Source organism: Patagioenas fasciata, chromosome Z (assembly GCF_037038585.1).
Source record: "Patagioenas fasciata isolate bPatFas1 chromosome Z, bPatFas1.hap1, whole genome shotgun sequence".
NCBI lineage: Eukaryota > Metazoa > Chordata > Aves > Columbiformes > Columbidae > Patagioenas > Patagioenas fasciata.
Window position 1 is genome coordinate 83161648 of NC_092560.1, and position 23017 is coordinate 83184664.

The following is a 23017-nucleotide window of genomic DNA, read 5'->3' on the forward strand; positions in this document are numbered from 1 at the left end:
TTAGTTATCAGACTCCCCCACTCCCCACCTCTGTGACAGCTGAAAATTCAACTGCTGGATGAATGCTGACCTGCAAATTGAAGACAAGGAGAGGGAACATGCTTGTGCCTTCCTCGTTCTTCCAAGTAAGGAAAGCAAGACCTGGAAGCTTGTTTTTTAAAATAAAAAAACAAATTAGAAAACAGCAAGATTATTTTCCCCTTCATTATTTGTGTTTTGCTTCAGCTGTATCTTAGATGTGAGGATGGGTATTAGAAGCAGGAACCTTTGAGGGCTTCAGGGCATGGTTCAGACTTGACCAGAGCAAGGGCAACATGCACCACCAGGCACAGGGGCCTGAGTTACTGAACTAGCATTACAGGGGCCACGCTTAGAGTCACAGAATCATTTTGGTTGGTACAAACCCTCCAGATCATCAAGTCCAATGGTTTCCTCACCCCTGGCACTGCCCCATATCCCTGAGAACCTCAACTCTGTGTATTTCCAACCCCTCCAGGGATGGTGACTCCAGCACTGCCCTGGGCAGCCTGTTCCAATGCCCCACAGCCCTTTGGGGAAGAAATTGTTCCCCAGATCCAACCTCAACCTCCCCTGGCGCAACTTGAGGCCGTTTCTTTGTGTCCCTGTCTCCCCTCAGCTCCTGTTCTCCAGCTGAACCCCCCAGGTCCCTCAGCCGCTCCCATCACACTTGTGCTCCAGACTTAAGGCAACTCTTGATGAATCGCTACCAAACCAGGCAGCAGAATCCCCTTTGAGGTGTCCACATCCAAAATCCAAGCCCTGAATACCTGTTTTAAGCCACTGTTGATGTTTATCATCATCAATCTGACTCCTGCCGAGCCACCCACGTTGCTTTGGTGGCTTCATTTCCCCACTGTGACATTCAGCACTTGTCGTTTATCAAGTCTGAGTTTCCTCTGCCATCCTGTGGCCTGCTCACTCTGCACCATTAGCTTCTGTGGAGGCAGGATTAAGCCACAGAGATTTTTTTTCCTTCCCCAAAGTCCCCTTTTTAACCCAATTTTGCTACCAGCATTGTTTCCTTTGTAGAGGTGGTAACATTGGTGTCACGCAAAGGGTCCAGCTATCATTGCTGCTCCAGGGCCTCTCCGAAGCAGAAGGATTTATAGACCTGTTTCCCAGTCGATTAAAATAAACACATATCTTCCTCCTCCCCAGGCACAATAGTTTCCATTCAGAATGCATTGTCCCCCACAACTGTCCTTTCTTTGAGCTATGAAAGGACACTGCTGTTCAGTCTAACCATGTGTTTTACCTTCTCACTAATTGAAAACATCCCTGGTTTTGCCCTCATAAGCTGGCACGGGCTCCCACCCCAGCTTGTCTTTGAAGCTACAGTTTCTGACTTTCACTGTCTTTCCCTCTCACCCCCCTCATTTTGGAGTAAGAGATCATCCAAGGGACACCAACATCAAGAGCCTCCCAGCTCTGCTCCAGAGCATGAGCAGGCAAGGCTAATAAATCACTATTCATCCTCTGTCTCTGAGGCAAAAGCTTTACAAAACTGTCTTATTCCCAGCCTGGGAAGCAGGACATGTGCCATCTGCACAGCTGTGGAGGGTCTCAGGGGGGTGGGCAGGTAGTGGCATCCACCCCAGGGACAGAATAGGTCTTGGCAGATCTGTGCTCTTAGAAAAAAAACAGACATTGCTGATATGAGGGATTTCCTAGGACACAAATCCTAATACTCATCAGGAGTCTACAGCCTGGGGGAAAGTCACTTTGGGAAAGAAACTGCCACTTCCTAGTAACGTTTGGGAGGTTTTTAGTGAATGTTGTTCAGGGTGTCTTTCTAAAACCATCTTTTCCAGCTCGACTAGAATGGGTTTGACACATAACTCCTGTCTTGGCAGATGGGAAATTAGCCATCAAAGCTGTTTGTCAGAGCTCCCTCTGTAGTCAGTTGTATGTTTTATTCTGCCTTCGACATTCGTCATAGGACAGGACGGGTTATTGCGTGGATACATCTCTCACCACTGCAAACAGAAGTCGCCTGGATGCCAACCCTATAGACAGTTCAAGCCACCTTACACAGGGACATTCTACATTTTGCATTACAGAAGGGTGAGTAGAAGATCACAGTGACAGGAAAGTCGTAAAACATCAGTCACACATAAGGGTAAAGGCTCAGTCTCACTCCATGGACACAGAAGGAAGCAAAAATCAGCCCTTCAGATTTCAAGGTTCTGGTGGATTTATGACATGAATTATTCATTGCCCTAAACAAAGACATTCCCTTATCTACCTCATCTCTACTTTCCTGAGCAATAAATATGGCTGCAATTAATTCTGGTGCAGAAGAGCCAATAAAATGAATTATCTCCCATAAACCTTTCCTTCTTCATCCTGTTTTAAAGGCAGTAACAAAAACATCGCCGGGAGCTTGTTTCAGACGTACCATGATTAATTATGAAGACACGGGAGGACAACATGCAGATGCTGCTCCTAGGCTTTGGTCCTCCATCAACAGAGACAACCGCAGCTCTGTCCTCTTGCCTTACCCAAGCTCAAGGCTTACACAGCTGTATTTTCACAGACTGGTTGGGGTTGAAGGGACCTCTGGAGATCATCCAGTCCAACCCACCTGCTCAAGCAGGGTCACCAGAGCAAATCACACAGGATCGTGGCCAGGTGGGTTTGAATGTCTGCAGAGAAGGAGACTCCACAACCTCTCTGGGCAGCCTGGGCCAGGCTCTGGCACCTCAAAGGAAAGGAGTTTCTCCTCATATTCAGATGGAACCTCTTGTGCCCGTTGCCCCTCACCCTGTTGTTGGGCACCACTGAACAGAGTCTGGTCCATCCTCTTGACACCCACCCTGGAGATATTTATCACATTGATAAGATCCCTCTCAGCTTCTCCAGGCTGAACAGCCCCAGCTCTCTCAGTGTCTCCTCATTAGAAAGATCCTCCAGACCTCTCAGCATCTTTGTGTCCTTCTGCTTTCTGTCCTTTTTGCCTCTCACACAGGCAGGACTGGTGTTAGATGCTCAAAGTGTTGTGGGGACTCTTCCTCCTCCATGCCCATGTGTGCAAGGCCAAACTTCCCATCTGGATCCCTTAAATTTAAAGAAAGATAAGAACAATGCCCTAAAAAATGCCTATTTATCTACAGTGACTACCTGGGGAGGCCGCAGCAATGAGCTCAGATTGTCCAGCCCACCCAACGATGCACGGCCAGATCCCAGGGGCCTTGTTGGCTGTAGGTGGACACAGCCAGCTCACGCTGAAAGCCTGGGCAGGGCAGAGAACTGAGGGCAGATTTTACACATCTTGGGTTAACGCATTACTAAAAAAAATTCACCTTCTCCTTGTTGATCGGGTTTCCAAACCTGAAGCAAACCAGAGGAATCCCATACCGGGGTCAGTTTCTGCCAACTGCCCAACTCCCTGCAAACAACAAACAATGGTTGTGGAGACCTTATAGTGGTCTACAAGTACTTAAAGACGGCCTACAGGAAAGATGGTGAGGGACTCTTTATCAAGGAGTATAGTGATAGGAAGAGGGGTAGCAGTTTAAACTGAAAAAGGGGAGATTTGTATTCCATATGAGGAAGAAATTCTTGACCATGAGGGTGGTGAGGCACTGGAACAGGCTACCCAGAGAAGCTGTGGATGCCCCATCCCTGGAAGTGCTCAAGACCAGGTTGAATGGGGCTTTTGGGCAACTCAGTCTGGTGGAAGATGTCCCTGCTTGTTGCATGGGGGTTGGGATTAGGTATCTTTAAGATCCCTTCCAACCTGAACCATTCTATGGCTCCACTTAGTGGTACACAACGGCATCTCTAGGATTTTAAGCATCTCCTAGGAATTAACAATCCAGGAGCAGGCTGAGCTTTTCCCCAAGGGGGAAGAGCTCTGAAAAGAAGCTAGACAGAAAGGACTATGGACACCTAGGCTTAAGCTTTCTCAAATGGATCTGGGACACTTTGCACATCATTGTGGTTCCCTTAATCTCCTGATATTTTCCCCTTTCCAGGCCCTTACAACTCCTGCTGTCCCACCAGCTCCCCGATTGCCTTTTCTTACAGCTTCTTTGTCATCTCCTTGTTTCAGCTTTTGCACTTCCCATGCTTTTCAGCACTTGGAGATATTTCCCATGTCTTGGCAGATCGTGGAGCCACACACAAGTGCATCAGTACACGCACACAAGTTAAGGACACAGAAAGACTCAGATCTCGTTAAATTTTCCCATCTCTGCCTGAGCAAGATGCTCCTCAGTTGGCAACAGGAATCATAGGATAGGTTGGGCTGGAAGAAACCTTCCCAGCTCCCCCAGTGCCCCCCCTGCCATGACAGGGACATCTTCACCAGCTCAGGTTGCTCAGAGCCCCGTCCAGCCTGGCCTGGGATGTCTCCAGGGATGGTTCAGCCACCACCTCTCTGCCCAACTGGGGCCAGGCTCTCACCACCCTCAGGGACAACAATTTCTTCCTCATGTCCAACCTGAATCTCCCTCCTTTAGTTTAAAACCATCGCCCCTTGTCCTGTCACAAGAGGATGAGCATGTAGAGTCATGGAATCATTTCATTTGGAAGAGACCCTCAGTCTCATCAGGTCCAACCATAACCTAACTCTAGCACTAACACACGTCCCTAAGAACCTCGTCTAAACAAGGTTTGTTTTAAACCCCTCCAGGGATGGTGACTCCACCACTGCCCTGGGCAGCCTGTTCCAATGCCTGACAACCCCTTCTGTGAAGAATTTTTTCCTAACATCCAACCTGAACCTCCCCGGTGCAACTTGAGGCCGTTTCCTCTTGTCCTATCACTTGTTCCGTGGGAGAAGAGACCAACACCCTCCATGCTACAACCTCCTTTCAGGCAGTTGTAGACAGCAAGAAGTTCTCCCCTCAGCTCCTGTTCTCCAGCTGAACCCCCAGTTCCCTCAGCTGCTCCCATCACACTTGTGCTCCAGCTCCTCACCAGCTTTGTTGCCTCCTCTGCACTCTCTCCAAGACCTCAGTGTCCTTCTTATGATGAGGGGCCCAAAATGCCACACAGGATTCAAGGTGGGGCCTTACCAGTGCCAGTTCTGCTCACCCTGACATCCAAATTACCTCCCAAATCCCTCACCTTCTCAATTTGCAAATCCCACCACGTCCTCGGAGCAATTATGGCCATAGCAGGGCAGCAGCATCCCAATCAATACAGCTAATACACGCTCTCACCCTGAGCTCCCTCATCACAGTGCGGCAGAGTCTCAGATTAAGCAGTAATCCTCACCGCAGCCCATGAAGATGGACAAAGTCATCATTTCCATTTTACAAATAGAGGAGCTAAGGCAGAAAGATTAACCGCCTTCCCTCAAAGAACCTGAATCTCAGTCCTGAACTCAGCTGAAATGAGTTTCTCTCTAAGCAGGGAGATATGGCTTGGGATCACAGCATGCCTGGGGTAGGCTGGTGGGAGAGGACACAAGATAGTTTATTAAACATAATGAGAGGTTCTAAACCTGGCTTAGGTCCCTTGCTTTGTTTGAGGCCAAGACTCTAGTTCATCCAAATAAATTATGAGTTTTTCCAAGGAAAAAAAGCAGCTTTTCAAACACTTTAATTAACCTTTTGCATGATGCAGGTATCCTTCATCACATGAACCTGGCTGAGCTACCGAGGATGCAGGAGAAATCCCATCCACCCCGTGGTGAGAGCTGAAGGAGGTGCAGAACCCACCATTCCCTCCCCTGGAGAACTAGGATTAGCTCAGGGCAGCCTAGCACCCCTTTTCAGTGCTTTGGGCTGAACCTGTGGACCTTCAGCTGGTCATGGCCCTCGTTAGCCCTTCATCTGGCACCTAATGAGCTGTGGGCACACCCTGAACCTCCTGCCTCTCTGCTCTGCTGATCCACACAGGGAATTTTGCCTTTAGTACCATGAAATATCCCATCCCAGGTGTATGAATGTGTCAGGCTCTCTGGTGATGATTACTGAAAGCTTTGAGCAGAGTTTATAATGACATCTCCGTGCAAAGGACCAGGTGGAGGCTGCATGGCAGGAGGCTGAGAGGGGACACTTGGGACAGAGGTCTTCTCTTCCCAGCCACCAAAGAGCAACAGAGCACAGAACATGTGGTTTATTTGACCCATTTCAGATGTTTACTTCGAGAGGGATTGCTCTCTCCTTGATTACAGGAGGAACGTAGACAGCAAGCTGAGATGAGAGCATCTCTGCAGTCGTGTCCGACCTAGATGAAGTGAAACCCTTTCCTTCATCCACCCCATTGCTACCACCCAGGCAGGGCATGCTCCCCATGTGCAGAAACACCCAACACCTTCAGATTTGCTGCGGGATAGTTTTCAAACCTTGTTGGTGTCTTGAAACTCCCTTGTCATAATAAATTTTGTGCGTGCAACTTTCTGCCAACCTGTGTGAGAGAATTACATTGCAAAGGGTCAGCGGTGCCCACCAGCACCTCCTCAACATCTTCCAGCTCATTTTTAACTCCTTCACATTGAGGGCTGCCACTGGCCATGGTACAACGCGTCCTGTATCTTCCCATGTGGGCTCTTGTACCCGCTGAGCATCCTTCCCCAACATCCGCCGAGCATCCTTGCCCATCTCTGCATCTCTGGTCCCCCGGGCCCTCTCTAAACCTCCTTCCACATACTCAGACGTCCCTTTTCCTCCCCTTAAGGCCCATGTGAGCATCCACCCATGTGGACTGAGCTTATGGCCCAGCATACGGGCCGTTAGAGCAGTGGCTGGTATGGACCTATGTGGGCTTGAGCGTGGTGGGCGTTCATGTTTGCTGCAAGCAAGAAACCTGTGTGTGTGACATGACCATGTCCTGTGCTTTGGATATCTCTGCTAGATTAGGGGCATTGGTGGCCATGGCTGCATCTCATGTGCCCTTGTGGCCAAGAAGGCCAATGGTCCCTGGGGTGCATTAGGAAAAGTGTGACCAGCAGGTGGAGGGAGGTTGTTCCTCCCCCTCTGCTCTGCCCTGGTGAGGGCACATCTGCAGTTCTGTGTCCAGTTCTGGGCTCCCCAGTTTAAGAAGGACAAGGAATTGCTGGAGAGAGTCCAGCAGAAGGACACAAAGATGCTGAGGGGTCTGGAGCTGCTTTCTGATGAGGAGACACTGAGAGAGCTGGGGCTGTTCAGATGGAGAAGAGAAGCTAAAGGGGGATCTTATCAATGCTGATAAATATCTCCAGGATGGGTGTCAAGAGGATGGACCAGACTCTGTTCAGTGGTGCTCAATGACAGGGTGAGGGGCAATGGGCACAGACTGAAACACAGGAGGTTCCATCTGAGTATGAGGAGAAACTTCTTTCCTTTGAGGTGCCAGAGCCTGGCCCAGGCTGCCCAGAGAGGTTGTGGAGTCTCCTTCTCTGAGACATTCAAACCCGCCTGGACAGGATCCTGTGTGATCTGCTCTGGTGACCCTGCTTGAGCAGGTGGGTTGGAATGGATGATCTACAGAGGTCCCTTCAACCCCAACCAGCCTGTGATTCTGTGATCCACTCCCCACTGCTGGATTTCACTCTGATGCTGCTCAGTGTGGCATCGGGAAGGGAATTTCCTTCCTCACTGGCATTTGGAGTCATCCCCACATTTCATTCTACCTCGTTCTCACCCGGTTGTTTCAGAGCATCACCAGTGGGACATGGAGATTTGTCTCTCGTGTTGCTCACTCTGTTATTTTGTGCATCAGATGGAGATGCTGGAAACAAAGACACATGAAGATGCTCCCTCCTGACATTAAATTTAACAGACTGATGAAGCCATTGCTGCGGTTGACCACTCCCCAGTGATGATTTCCACCTGTGCAAAGATGATGTGTCGAGGTTAGGCTGGCAGTGCACACTCAGAGACATGTGTGCTGCAAAGGAACCATGAATAAATCCCTGTGCCCTCCCGTGCCTCAGTTTCCCTCCAAAAATAATAATAATATTGACTTCTGTCTGAGATCTAGTGAGGATAACAGCTAAACACGTATTATATGTATATAGGTCTGTGTACGTATTTACAATTGTATTAGGGTTGATGAATCTATCTTAAAGTACAAATATATTAATATATTTATACACCTTAGCTATTTCTGCTCCAAGGAAAAAGTATCCCTGGTGCTTGCAGCTACAATAACCTTTGTCATGGGCTGAGCTGATCAAATGCAAAAGAGCAGGACATCGGGTAGCTGGATGAGAAGCAGGTCTATGCATGGGTTGCCCTCAGCTCCATCATTTCCCCGTGGAAGATCATCTTCCACCTCCTACAGAGCCTCTGCTTGCTCTTCCCTTTCCCTGTCGACCTCCTGTATTCAAATTTTGGTGGCTCTCAGCCCGGCTCCTTCATCCCTGCAACAGCGCTCTGAGCACATCACTGCTCGCCTTCCCTTCTTATCCAAGGACCAGGTCTCAGGAAGGTTGTGAATGCTGTTGGGCTGTGAAGTACTTGGGGAGAACTTTGTGTTTCCAACTGATTTTTCACTGGTTATCATCAAAAAACTCCTGGCAACAGAATCGTAGAGTCATAGAATAGTTTTGTTGGAAGAGACCCTCTAGATTATAGAGTCCAACCATTACCCCACCCCTGACACTATCCCATGTCCCTGAGAACCTCATCTCTGTGTCTGTCCAACCCTCCAGGGATGGTGACTCCAGCACTGCCCTGGGCAGCCTGTTCCAATGCCCCGCAGCCCTTTGGGGAAGAAATTGTTCCCCACATCCAACCTCAACCTCCCCTGGCGCAACTTGAGGCCGTTTTCTCTCATCTTGTCACTTGTCCCTTGGCAGCAGAGCCTGACCCCCATGGCTCCAACCTCCTTTCGGGCAGTTGCAGAGAGCTGTAGCAGCTCATAAGACCTGCTTAAATGACAACCCAGGTCCTAAGAACTCGAAGAAAAAACACTAAATATTTCCCAAATGATACAAAACTCCACCTGATGTCAGTGCCACCAAGACAACACTGTCCTGTTCAGCACAGAAACCAAGTTAACATATACACCTTCCCCGGTATCATGGCAGGCAGGTTTTTAGCCACCAATATAAGGATTTGCTGGAGGTTACCCAAGAGCAGAGGAGGGTTTTAGCTCCCAGCCAGGCTCTGGCCTTAAAACCTCAGCCCCTGCCTGGCCTAAGCAAGCCAGCACCTTGTATGCTTTGCATTGCCTGCCTGCAAATTGGCTGCCTGCATCCGAGATGACCCCCGAGGCTCCAGGCGCTGCATGAACTATTAGGAAGCGCAATCAGATTTGTGACATCTCAGTCGGTGTCTTCGCCACAGGTAAAAAAGGAATAAAATAAAACTTCCAATTATAAAGGGGGGGGGGGGGGCTCAGCAAAGCCGTTTGGCTTTTTCCTTGGTATCCATGGTTTTTTGGCTTTATACAATTGAGTATGATTTCTATTTGGCCTCTCCACTCGTCTAAACTGGGTAATATCATTACTACTACCGGGAAGGGGAAATATCAGCTGTTGGGTATCAGAGGGTCCAGTCCTGGCTCACCCTTGGGCTCCAGGGAAGAACCTTCTCAAAATTAGGATCCCCATGAGGTCAGTGGGTGGGATGTCCCTGGCCTCATTATTTGGTTGTGATTAATGAGGATGCAAATCAAACCATAGAATTGTTTAGGTTGGAAAAAAACTGTTGAGTCCAGCTGTTAAACTCCATTTTGAATGTGGTTGAGCTTTGTTTTTCCTCTGCTAAGGAAGTGATGGAGAATAGTTCTTGTCCTGGTGCAACCAGGCCCCCCCAAACACCTCCAGATGTGGGTACCAGCCCGCCGGTGTCCCCATTGCTGCTTCGGTGTCAGAGCTGTCACCAGGCCACCCACCACACGAGGGCAGTGCAGGTTTGAGCTGTGGAAAGCGGATGAGCAGAAGTGAGGAGAAATACCCCAAACATGCTTATGTTTCATTTTGTTTTGTTTTATTCTGCAGATCAGTTTCATGCTGGGGTATCAGCCATCACCAGGGGTTGCTCCTCAGCCCAAACACCCTCATGGTCATAGAACAGTTTGGGTTGGAATGGACCTTCCCAGCTCCCCCAGTGCCCCCCTGCCATGAGCAGGGACATCTTCACCAGCTCAGGTTGCTCAGAGCCCCGTCCAGCCTGGCCTGGGATGTCTCCAGGGATGGTTCAGCCACCACCTCTCTGCCCAACCTGGGCCAGGCTCTCACCACCCTCAGGGACAACAATTTCTTCCTCATATCCAGCCTGAATCTCCCTCCTTTAGTTTAAAACCATCTCCCCTTGTCCTATCACAACAGGCCCTGCTCAAAGGTCTGTCCCCATCTTTCTCACAGGCCCCTTTTAAGTCCAGAAAGATGCAATAAGGTCTCCCTGGAACTTCTCCAGCTGAACAGCCCAGCTCTCTCATCCTGTCCTCCCAGCAGAGCTGTTCCAGCCTCCGATCATTCCTGTGGCTCCTCTGGCCCCTCTCCAGCAGTTCCATGTCTTCCCAGATGCCACATGAAGGGTCACCTTGGAAGGCCTCCATGAGTGGTCCATCACCCATCTCACCATCATTTGATGCCGTAACTTCTCCATCCCCCAGTCCCACAGCAGCATTAAGGATACACGAGGCACTCACAGCTTCAGGTAATAGTTTATTTTCTCCAGGGGTGTAAAATGTGCAGCAGGTACGTGTAGAGGACGTTTTCTCAGCCAAGAGGAGTCGCAACCAAACAAGAGACCGAAACAAAGAAACCCAACAGTATCCTGCCCTACAGCAATTAGTGCAAGTCATGTAAAACATCGATTCAACACAGGAAAACAAAGGAAATCATTTTTTAAAAAGGCATTTCCAAGCCATAGGTATTTTCTCTCCTGCTGTCAAAGTGGTGGGGATCCAAGAGATGGGACTGGGAGGTGGGATGGGGCTGCGTTCGCTTGGGCTACACAGGGCGAGTCAATGTATTTTTTACAATAAAGTTGTTTTTTTTCTCATTTCTTCCCCTGTTTTGTTTGGCTTGGAAATAAACTCACGTGTGGCCCAAGGAGGTGCAGGCTGTCCGAGGTGCCACAAGGCAACAGCAGACCCTAAAAACCCAGCCGTGGGTGACCCGCTCCAAAACACAACATCTTCTTAAAGTGAGATGCTCGGGGTCTTGCATCATTTTCTCCCTTACCTTAAAACTTCCCTCTGCAATCACACCATCTTCCAGCGCTTAGGCTGTAAATAAAGCACTAATCCCCTCCAAAGTGGCTGTGAAAATGGGGGACACAGCGGGTCCCACGGGACTGTGGGGAGGAGCAGAACTGAGGACCAAACGCTCATGTCTGAAGCATTTTAGGGTGTATTTTAAGAAATTATTCACTTTATTTTTTCCCTGCAGGTAACTGCCAAATAGAAAAGCCTCTCCCTTCCCAAAGTGCAGGATCTTTCCTTTCGCTTTAACTCTTCTTTATTTTTGGTATTCCATTTCTCCTGCACAACCAGGGGAAGATGCTCTCGCAACTGCTCGCCAAAGGCTTTGGAGCCAAGGGCAATGAGTTCCCCATCCAGTTCCACTCCGGTTGTACACAGGAGATGCTCCCTTTTTGCAACAACACCTGGTGCAAGCAAACGCTGTGTGCACAGCACCGCCCCAGCACCGCGTCCCCCACCGGGGTCTGGATGATCCAGCAGATAACAGCAGCTGTTCGGGAGCAGGAGTGGAGCCATATGTTGCTGCTAACAAGCATTTACCGAAAGCTGGTTTCTTTCTGTGATTCCCATGTGTCTGATTAGTGCACAGCTCCTCCGAGCAATTTTCAGATTTTCCACCCTTCCCTTGCTAATCTTCTTCTTTTTGGCATTATAAGCAAACCAGAGTATGAGCATAAAATGGGGTTAAAAGCCAAAAGATTAAAAAACAACCAAACAACCAACTAAAAATGTATTTAAATAGCTAAAAAGTAACTAACCTTATTTTAATTTCATATATTTTGTGCTCAGAAGCGCACTGTTTACGTGCTGACCGTACCGTGGTCCTGAGCACGGATGAGATCCCCAATGAGATTGCCCACCCTGGGAGGGGGATTGATATTTCTATCTTCTCAAGCCACATTTCTGGACTGTGCCTGTGGGTGGAGACCCCCACCCAAGCCCCTGATGCTGTGGTGTGCTTCTCGTGAGCATGGAAAAAGGAAAATAACTGTGGGCTGTGGGATGTTTTGTTGGGATTGCAGGGGGACATAGGACCAACAAGCCCAAATCCCTAATCCCCACGCTTGGGAGGATGGACTTAGACCCTTATGTCCCATTGTATTTCCACTGAAGACAGACTGGGAAGAAGTCAAGCCTACTGGGAAAGGTCCCTGGCCTGTGCCAGCATCCTATCCTTGATGAGGAGGGGGTTGCAGTGACAGGAACGTCCCTCCCCATGGTTGAACTTGTCTTGTTGCAGCTATGGAAAAGGAAAGCAGTTTAGTCCAAGCTATTTTTGCCAAACCACACTGGTAGGTAGGAGACAGACAGGTGCCATCGAAGGTGATTCATCCCACCCTCGGGAGGTCCGGCGTAGGTGGGGTGAATCACCTTAGAGCAGCACCTGCCATGTTCCAGAGCCAGGGCGGCTTCAGAGGGAGGCTGGAAATCACGTTGCAGGTTAGGACACCCAAAATTAGAGTGTCAACATGTGCACAAGGTGTCTGCTGCTACGCTTCTAAATGGCTGAACGATGTGGGATGAGTCCCATCGTTCATACCGGGGATGTATTTTCCAGGGTTTTGCACCTTTTTCAAAAATAACAAGGAAATCCTGCAACTTTAGCAGCAACACAAGTCACAGGGCTTGCGTTCTTGTCAGTTGTGTTCACAGGATCACAGAGTGGTTTGGGTTGCAGGGGCATTTAAAGCTCCCCCAGTGCCCCCCCTGCCATGACAGGGACATCTTCACCAGCTCAGGTTGCTCAGAGCCCCGTCCAGCCTGGCCTGGGATGTCTCCAGGGGTGGTTCAGCCACCACCTCTCTGCCCAACCGGGGCCAGGCTCTCACCACCCTCAGGGACAACAATTCCTTCCTCATGTCCAGCCTGAATCTCCCTCCTTTAGTTTAAAACCATCACCCCTTGTCCTATCACAACAGGCCCTGCTCAAAAGTCTGTCCCCATCTTTCTCACAGGCCCCTTTTAAGTCCAGAAAGGTGCGATAAGGTCTCCCCAGAGCTTCTCTTCTCCAGGTTGACCAAGAAGCCACCACACCACCAGCTGGGAGACAGCCCCGTGTCCTTCCAGCCCAAGGTTTGGTGCTCATCACACCCATCCTGGCTGGGGATGAGGATCCAAGCCCTGGGAAGGCCCCTCTATGCTCAGCCAGGCTCCCACGTGGATACCTGTGGCCTGGAGTCACCATACAACATCAAAATGGGAAGAAATATGGTTTGATGTAGTCCTCCCTCCCCACCCCAGAATGTGATTGCCACCAGCACCCGGCTCCATCCAATCCAACTCAACCCAACCCAGAGCAACGCGGGAAAATCAACCTTAACTCGTTCATCATCATCAGCATCACAACAACAGCCCTAGTCGGGCCATAGACCATACCAGATAGATGCTTAATTAATGTGCTGTTATTTTGGCTTTCCAAAAGGTGTCTTTGGAAAGCACCGAAGTTGTGTCTCTGGCAAACATCCGTAGACCTGAGGCCATGGAGGTGGCCAAGGCGGCCCAAGGAGGGAGGCCACTCAGCATCTGCAGTGGCTTAGCCCTCTCCTCATGGTCATAGGCAAGAGAACCAAGTCCTGCTAATAATTTAAGAGCATCAACTCATACACTTTAATAAATACATCTCTCTTTTTCCATCCACTTTCTAGTGTTAATGAAAGTTAAGGGTGATTGTCCCGTGAGTAACTAAGGCAAATTTGTCTCTGTATGTGTGTTTCTCTCCTTTTTCGTTTTGATTTTTTTTTCCCATTGTTTTGTACATAAAGCAATCACGTAAAAATAGTTATAAATAGAAAAATTGCAAAGGTTTTTCCCCCCCCCCCCCCGTTGACAAATAGGAAAAAAACAAACAAACAAACAAACCCAACGAACCCAACAAACAGATTGAGACAGAAAAAACACCTTGCTTCAAGTCCTTGTAGATTATACAGTACTAAGCATCTTTGGATACTTTACAATGACTCCAAATCGTAGACAAAAAAAAAAACAAACCACCTGAAGTAACCAGTCACCTGCAAAACGTTGCTTGTGTAAGAAGTTGATGTGGATTAAAAAACAAAAAGAGTTTGATGCAGTTTTAAGAAGTTTTCTCTTCTCTTTATTTTTCTCCATTGACTTGTTGCAGGCGGAGTCTTTCTGGGTTTATTTTTGGAGGGGGAAGAGAGCATTGGGCAGTTCCTTGGTGTCGCTCTGCTATGGGTGGTTTCAGAGCCGAAGTCCATCGTGCCCTCATGATGGGGCTGTATCCCCTTGTGTCCCCCACGCTTCGGTGGGGAGACCTTTATCCAGCCGCCACTTCAGGGCTCCATTATCGATGGGCAAACCAAAAAACAACTGAACCCACGGTCCTCTCGTTCCCTTTAATTCTGCTGACGTTGCCAAAAAAAAAAAAAAAAAAAAAAAAGCCCTAATTTTGTAGCATTTACATTTTTGAGAGCTGGTTTCCTGTAAAACCAGCTTCCCAGGGCACCCACCGCAGGACACCTCAGCCAGCGGTGAAACTGGGGTCCCACCACGTCTAGGAGGAGCCATCAGAAGCAGGTGGCCATCAGAAGCCTTCATCCTTGAGAGCAGCTCACGTTCTTAGAGGATGAAGGAAGCCAATGGGGCAATTCCAGCAAATCTACCATTTTGGCCTCAAAAGAAATATTAGATATGGGTGGCCAAACCAAGGTCTGCAGGGATCATGGGGAGGACCCCTGACCTGGTGGCCACCATGGGCAACCTTCAGATTGGAGCAGCCCGTCATGTTACTGCCTCATCTTTTCAACCAAAAAACGGTGAGGAAATAGCATTTTCACTTGCTTGCAAGTAGACAAAATCACCTGCAAGAAGCCTTTTGGGGTCTCCCTGTCCACACAGATCCCTTGAGATGAGCAGCACAGAAATTTGCACACCTGATTTTTCCCCATCAACACTCAAGGGACACTCAAGTGTTTTGTAATTTTTTATCACCAATATATTAGGGGGAATTAAGGACAAAAACCCAGAATGGTCAGCAGCGGTGAATTCTGAATCTTTGGTTTGAAATGACTTATTCATTTCAAAATCCCCATGTGTTCTATTTTCACAAAGCGAGGGTTTAAAAACACCTCAGGATTGAAACATTTCTGATGCTCCCATGAATTTGCATTCACATTTTCAAGCAATTGAAGTTAAAATACTCGAAGCAGACTTCGGTTCTCCCTCTGAAATTTGGAAATGGCCAAAGAACCAAAATAAGTAAGATCTTGCTTTTCCACCCTGGTCTGCTCCTGGGTGATTTTTTACGGCTGTCACCAGCACTACAAATCTGATATACCACTGAGAAAGGCAACGGTCGGGATCTTCTCCCGCCCAACGTGGCTGCTTGACCCTCCCCTTTATCCCTTGTAGAAAGAATTTCGTTGCAAGACATGGGAATTAATTGAAAAAAAAATCCCCAAAAACTAAAAAACAAAACAAAACCAGAAAACAAAACAAAAGTCCTTTTGACCAAAAGGGCCAAGGAATGTAACACATCAAAACCATGTCTAGACAGCTTGGTGGTGTCCAGCAGGCCTCGTGGATGGAAAATGGGGAATGTCTCCCCACGAAGAGCCATCGCATGGTGATGGCCATGCCCTGGACTAAGGCAAGTGACATTTTCGGGAGTGTCGAAGAGAGCAGCAGTCCCGGCCTGGCCTTCCCGGATGGAACAAGGAGCAGTGAGTGGTTGGAGGGGGCAGCGAGTGCCCCATGGCCCCAAAGTCAAGTGCATCGTAGAGTCTAAAGTGCTGGTGGCCATGGGGTGCAGCACCCACCCACCTGCTCACCCCGGGGATGTCCCCGTGCCCCAAGCCATGGGGACAAAGAGCTTCTTGGGAGCCAGATGATGCGAAAGGGCAGAAGGGGACCCCCAAGGGAGCCCGTCGCCCTGTTGGGAAGGGAGCAGACCCACGGCGGGACCAGACGTGGGTTTAGTTGCTCGCCTCTGAGATAGGAGCCATGTGGCCGAGCCCTGCCAAGCCGCTGAAGCCCGTGCTCCAAGGGTCGGGGAGAGGGAAGAAGGGTTGGGCGGCGAGGTTCTCGTTATGGCCCAGGGCGAAGGCGAAGATGCCCGCGTTCCTCTCCATGTCCAACTGGGCTCGCCTCAAGAGCTTCATCTGGGTTTCTTCAAACTGGCTCTCCAGCTCCTGTAGGCTGAAGGGGGTCTTGGCCCCGCTCAAAAAGTGCTTGGGGCTGGGACCGGGAAGGCACATGGCCGCGCCGCCGAGGTGGCCGCTCATCTCCTCCAACGTTGGCGGCATCACGAAGCTCTTCTCCACCGGCGGGCCACCGGGAGCGAAGAGCAAGCCGGCCGCTCTCCAGGCCGCCGGTTTGCGTCCTCGCCGGGGCCGCGCGATGCGGCAGCTCTGGCGTTTGATGTGGCGGTGGAGGTGGTCGGAACGGGTGAAGCTCTTGTAGCAGAACTCGCACTGGTAGGGCCGGACGCCCGTGTGGATGCGCATGTGGTTCTTCAGGTCGTAGTTGTGCACGAACTTGGCGTTGCAGTGGATGCAGAGGTACGGCCGCTCCCCCGTGTGCTTCCGCATGTGGATCTTCAGCTTGTCCTGCCTGTAACAGAATCATAGAATTGTTTTATTTGGAAAAGATGCTCAAGATCACGGAGTCCAACCATAACCCAGCCCTGGCACTGCCCCATGTCCCTGAGAACCTCATCTGTGTGTCTGTCCAACCCCTCCAGGGATGGTGACTCCAGCACTGCCCTGGGCAGCCTGTTCCAACGCCCCACAGCTCTCTGGGGAAGAAATTGTTCCCCACATCCAACCTCAACCTCCCCTGGCGCAACTTGAGGCCGTTTCTTTGTGTCCCTGTCTCCCCTCAGCTCCTGTTCTCCAGCTGAACCCCCCAGGTCCCTCAGCCGCTCCCATCACACTTGGGCTCCAGCCCCTTCCCCAGCTCCATTCCCTTCTCTCCACTCGCTCCAGCACCTCAAGGCCTTTCTTGGCATGAGGGGCCCAAAACTGCCCCCAGGATTTGAGGTCTGGACTCCGCAGTGCCCAGCACAGCAGGAAAATAATCTTAATTCAACTCTTCCTTCCCCAGGGTGACAATGCCTGAACATCACACAGACCCAGCCCCTCATGTCAAGAGCTTGCAGACCATCCCCAAAACTCCAGAACAGCCTAAATTTGAGGAAAAATATATAAAAAGTAAAGCAAAAACACATACAGGAATATCAAAATAAGCAGAGCTACATTCCCACCCGCAGATAAGGAAATTATCTGAGCTTGTGGGGCAATGCTGCTGAAACAAAAATCTCTCTTGGAGATTCCCTTTTATCCTGGAACTGACCACACGGTGTCTCAGGAGCTTTGGTTTGGAGCGGGAACGCGGCACAGGGGAGGTGCAGGCAGAGGTGCAGCCATGGGAGAGCATCATATCCACCCCAATAGCACGTATTTACAAATACACCATTTATCTTTTTTTTTAAGCATAATATCTAAAAACATCAACACTATTTTCCCAAGCTGGCAGTCCAGTCTCTGTGTTTTTTTTTCCCGATAAACATTTCCTTCTGCAGTCCACAAAAGGCCCCAGTGAAGGCAGATTATTATAAAAAGCAAAGCTGAACTGAGTGCTATCTAGATTGCACGAGCAGAGTTGAAATAAGTAAACAGCAAAGTGGGAGAATCCATAGCTTTCCAAAATATTCTCAGCCTGGTCCCTCTAATGTGGATACGAATATGTAGAATACATGGAACCATGTCATTATTACACAGAAAAAAACGCCAGCACGCAAAAGAAAAGGCAAAAAACACAGAAAAAAAGCTATTTATGGTCAAGCCCTCCAAACTTGCAAGGTGCTGCCTTTGCACTAATTTCTGCACCTTGAAATAGATTTGGGTGATGTGACCTGCAGCACGTTGGTGCCCACCATGTGCAGGGTCAGAATCCAAATTCCAGCCCTGAAATGTTCAAATATGCTGTTTTTCCAATACTTTTAACACGGGCACATTTCCCCTGCGAGTGCCCAAGACGAAGCAGCGTGGAAAACTTCATCCCAAATGGATAACGAGCAGCGCAGGCGTTCGCAACGCAAAATGTTGGGAAAGCTTAATAAAAAGCAGAGCTACCAGCCCCACCTATAATATAATTTAAACCTATATATGTGATGTTTAACCTAACTGGATCGCTTTTCCTAATAAACACGCAGTGTACCAGGAGTGTGTAATGTAAATACAGGCAAAGCTTGTTTTTTTGAGGCTATTACCCATCTCTGGCAGCAGATGGGGAGAAACTCAAACCTTCCTGCCCCGGTAGTATCTCTGTGGGATGGAAAAGAGGTGTTACGGCTTTACCTGGAGAAGCCCAGAGGGTTTTTTGGGGGGTGAGAAGCTCTGGTCAGGCACCCGGGGGGAGGATGCGACACGGGATTTGTGAGACCGCACTCTGCGTGTGTGAATAACCTTAATGCAATTGCATTAGGAGAGCGATCAGGGCTCTGCGAGCTGTCACAACACAAATAATCGGAACAAATAATGTTAACCTTTCGGGCTGGAACAGTTTCTCCTTGAGCACTCGGGGGCTGCCTTGGTAGAAAAGCTGAAATATTTGCAGTTTGGTCCAGGGTTTTCGCAGGCTAAACCAGCAGATTAGGCGCTGAGCAGCCTTTGTTTAAGGGGAAAAATTAATGAGCTGTTAAATGAAGTCCGATGGGATGTCCCTGGGAGTCGGATCCAGGTCCTTGCCGTGGGATGCGGGAAAGGGATGTGATGGGGAGGCTGGGGCACCCTCACACAGGAAAATAGATACTGTGTCTATTTCCCCCAGTAAATTTTCTCTTCCACAGTTCCTCAAGTGCAAAAATAATATAGATTCATCCAGAAATGCTATTTGGGAACCTCTGCACCCTCGTTCCCTGGGGATCCCCAGCGAACCCTCTCTCACTCATGGGTGCGAACCTGACGCTTTTGGTAAGCACGAGATTCCCCCTGAGAGCAAAACACATTAATGCAAACAGTGGTGTTTAGGAAATCCCGACAGAAATCTCCTTCTACATCTCAATCACTTTACTTTGCTTAAATACACTTTCTCCTAAAGCAGAGCTCTCACATTAGAGTAACGCTGCAAATGGCTAAAAAAACAAAAACAAAACCAAACCCCCAACAGCTGCTTCCAAATACACTTAAAAATTAACCAACGTTTTGAAATTTCTACTTTGCTCGAGGTATTAATGTATGAAAGAACCCTCCAGCCTTCAGTTCTGTGCAGGGTGACCCAAACGAACGGCTTCGTTTCGGTGAGCGATGATGGGAAATCGCACTTTTGGGTTAGTCCCAGTTTTCTCCGTGATTATTTTCTCGGATTAAAGTCCTCCTACCTCTTTTATTTATATTTAAGAGCTGTTGGGCATATGGGGGGGTGTGGAAGCTGTTGGGTTTAACCCTGCTTTAATAATGGGCCATGCTAGACCATCTCTGCGCGGAGCTTTTAACCTTCACAATGTTGATTTAACCTGTCTGGATACCTGAATTTCCAACCAAATCCACCTTCACAGTGACTGTAAGTCAACACCAACATCTCTCCATGCCTCAGTTTCCCCAAATGAGCCAACAATGCTTGTAAAGGACTTTGGGAGCCTTCTGGGAGAGCTCAGCTCTACTATTCCCATCATGGGGAAGGTGTCGGTGATGGGTCAAGCCCAATTATTTCCTCATCAGCAATTAGCAGAGTGATGGGGACTCCCCAGGCTGAACCCACCTCACTCCTCCCAGCAGATCCTGCCTGTCTGGGGGTGAAGACCCAGCTCTAAATTGGGAATACAAACACCCAGGCAAAGCCGGCTCAAGTCGCGGCACGATGCTCCCCCACATTTATAGCAAAGTGTCTGCCGCGTTAATGGGAGTGGAGCATGGAAATTTACTTTCAGGTCAAATCCTCATCATCTGCATAACTTCCACTTGAATATTATCACAGGGATGGGAAAAGAAAAGACGAGCTGAATGCGGGAGCACCCCAGGTGTCTGGCCATTGTCAGGAGCTCGCCGTTGCCTACTGTGAATATTATTTTCCTCCGGATTGCTCACCCCAGCCTAATAGGGTTCTCTCTCTCACAAGCAGCCAGGAGCTGAAATACCCTGCTCTTGTCAGAAAGCTTTATTATTATGGTAAAGATTGTACTCATTAGATATTAATTATACCCAGCAAGTGCAGGTCCAGGAATCTATTTGTCTCTGCTCAGCGATTAAGTTTGCCCGGCTTTTCAGAGGAGGGTTGAAAGCTGGAGCATCGCATTTGATTAAGGTGCTCCCGTTTATTACCGTCGGGGGCTTGGCTGGGGTGCAGAGAGGTGCAAAAGCTGGGAATAGAAGAACATTAGATCTGATCGGTCAGATCTGTCTTGGGCTGGTCTCACCTAAGTTGAGATGCTCAAAAGCCCAGTGCCTGAGTCAAAGTCCCACAGGTTGTTTTTGTCATCAGGGGTGACGCCCTCTGCTCGCCCCCTTTCGTCATCTACTGCTATTAGGGTGCTGAGCTCTTTCCACTGACAGAGGAGGGAGTCGAGGTGCTGGACTCCTGGGTGGTCAACACTCTGCATGATAAATCACAGAATCATTTCAGTTGGAAAAGATCATTAAGATCATTGAGTCCAACTGCTAACCCAACACTGCCAAGTCCACCTCTAAACCATGTCTCTAAGGACCTCATTTACGCATCTTTTCAACCCCTCCAGGGATGGTGACTCCAGCACTGCCCTGGGCAGCCTGTTCCAATGCCCCACAGCCCTTTGGGGAAGAAATTGTTCCCCAGATCCAACCTCAACCTCCCCTGGCGCAACTTGAGGCTGTTTCCTCTTATCCTATCACTCATTACTTAGGAAAAGAGACCGACATCCTCCTTGCTACTAACATATAATAATTAGGACGGCTCCAGCCTCAGAAAGCCCAGACACTGTCATGTCCAAACATGTGCAACTTGGTTGTGGTCTACACTGATGCCAAAATGTGCAAACCCAAACTAATTACATCCCGTAGCTAAATGACCCTCCTAACTCAACGCATCTCTCAGCACATCAAAGATGAAGCCTCCTCGGCTGTTTGACCGCCTCTTCTCCAGCTCTCTCTGGTCCAACTGTGGTGAACTATGGTGGGGCTGAAAACATCCTGTTACTTATTTAAGCTTTTGTCCAGTGAGCAGATGGATCCACAACCCAACAAAATCAGTAGGTTCGTTTTCTTCCTCCACCCTCTTTTTCTAAACAGATGGAAATCATGCCCTGCTTTCTTATTTTTTTGGGGAAAAAGGGATGTGTAGATCAAGGATCAGCCATGATGTCATGATGTGGCTCCTCCAACCACCACCACCCCACCGTAGACAGCCACACATGGCAGAGGTAACCAACACACACCTGGTAAAGCGGACTTCACAGATATTGCACATATACGGCTTCTCTCCTGTGTGGGTCCTCATGTGTCTGGGCAACTTGCCGGCCCCCATGATGACTTTGTTACAGATGGGACATTGCTGGGATGCCTTGGGCTTTATCCTCCTCTCTTCCTCCAAGGGCCACGGGGGAAAAACTCCTCCAAACTGGGTAGCGCTTAGGAAATTGAGATAAGCGCTATAGTCAGTCTCTGCCTTAATATGCCCTAAGGGAGCTGCTGGGGTGTTGGTAAACATGTCCTTGAAGAAGTCATTAGGGAAAGGAGGCGGAGGCAGGTCTTCCTTCTCCTCCTCTTCCTTGATCTTCCTCTTTTTGATGACCAGATCCAAGGGGGCGTTGTCTACTTGGGGCTCCTCGAGTTGGGAGAAGGAGCTAAAATCGCCATTCCATAGATGAGGGAAGAAGCTAGGAGTGAAAGGAGAGAGAGCTGGTCTCCTTTCCGGGATGTTTGACTTAGGGTACAAGTTTTCCCTTAGCAAGGACTCGATGGAGAAGTCTCGTATCACACCCAGCTGTCCAGAGGAGTTATTGGCTGGGTAGTGATTCGGAAAGTCTTTAGGTGCTTCTGTATATGCTTCTTCGGTGAGATCAGACTTCGAAGGGCTTTGGTGACAGCTTACTTCTTGGACATCGGTTAGGTTCTCCTGATTGACAAAATCTTCTACTTCTTCCTCCTCTTCCTCTTCCTCCTCATCGTCATCTTCATCTTCGTCATCATCTTCATCCTCTTTGTCTTCTTCCTCTTCTACCTCCCTGTCCGGCTCCATGATTTCAAGGCATACGTTGATAATGCACTGGATCTCCAGCATCTTGGCAGCACTGAGGATGTGCTTGACATTTGAGGTGGTGATGGTGAGGGTTGAGGTGTAGGCAAACTCCAGGATGGCAGAAAGTGCTTCAGGCTTGACAAAGTCAATCTCGTAAACATAGGGCTGGTCTGTTAAAGTGCCGGTAGTGAAGAGTTTTTTGAAGTACTTGCTGCAGGCAGCAAGGACGGACCGATGGGTCCGGTACTCCTGGTCCTGTACGATGAGGATGACATCGCAGAGGAGCCCGTCATGCCGCTGCTCATTTAAACCACATAAGACTTCACTGCTGTGGTTCGGGAATGGGATCCCGATAAGATCTTCAATGCCATTGGCCATATTCTCATTTAGTGCCCTAGGGAAAAACACAGACAGAGGAGAGCATTAACAGGGGGTTCCCAAACAGTAGCACCCAAAGGACGCTGCCTTCTCTCAGAGTCCTCCTCTCCCCTACCTCACTTGGGTCTCTGTCATCACCTCCTGCTTGCATTGCTCCAACGCACCTCCATGTCACCTTCAAGTCTTTCCAGGTCCTCTGTGATTTAGCCTCTGCTCCCCTCCACGTCTTTGTCTCCATTCTCAGTTCCCACAGTATCCACCTTTTCATAACCACCACAAGCTCCCTCTTCTCTTTCACATACCTCCCCCAGGAACCTTGTGCAATGAGTCCCTCCCCATCATGTTTCTTCCACAT

At 49.1% G+C, this 23017-nt stretch overlaps 1 protein-coding gene across 7 annotated transcripts in view; it reads right to left on the reverse strand.

The window, feature by feature from the left end:
- Positions 1 to 13923: 13923 nt before the first annotated feature.
- The window catches only part of ZBTB7C (zinc finger and BTB domain containing 7C), a 161730-nt gene continuing 152636 nt past the window's right edge, over positions 13924 to 23017 (reverse strand). For all 7 annotated transcript variants that reach the window (XM_071802314.1, XM_071802313.1, XM_071802316.1 and 4 more), the window contains 2 exons: positions 21482 to 22678; positions 13924 to 16683 (listed from right to left, as the gene is read on the reverse strand). In XM_071802314.1, coding sequence (XP_071658415.1) covers positions 16047 to 16683; positions 21482 to 22662 — 1818 coding nt within the window. In that variant the 5' untranslated portion in view covers positions 22663 to 22678 and the 3' untranslated portion in view covers positions 13924 to 16046. The remainder of the gene's footprint in view (positions 16684 to 21481; positions 22679 to 23017) is intronic.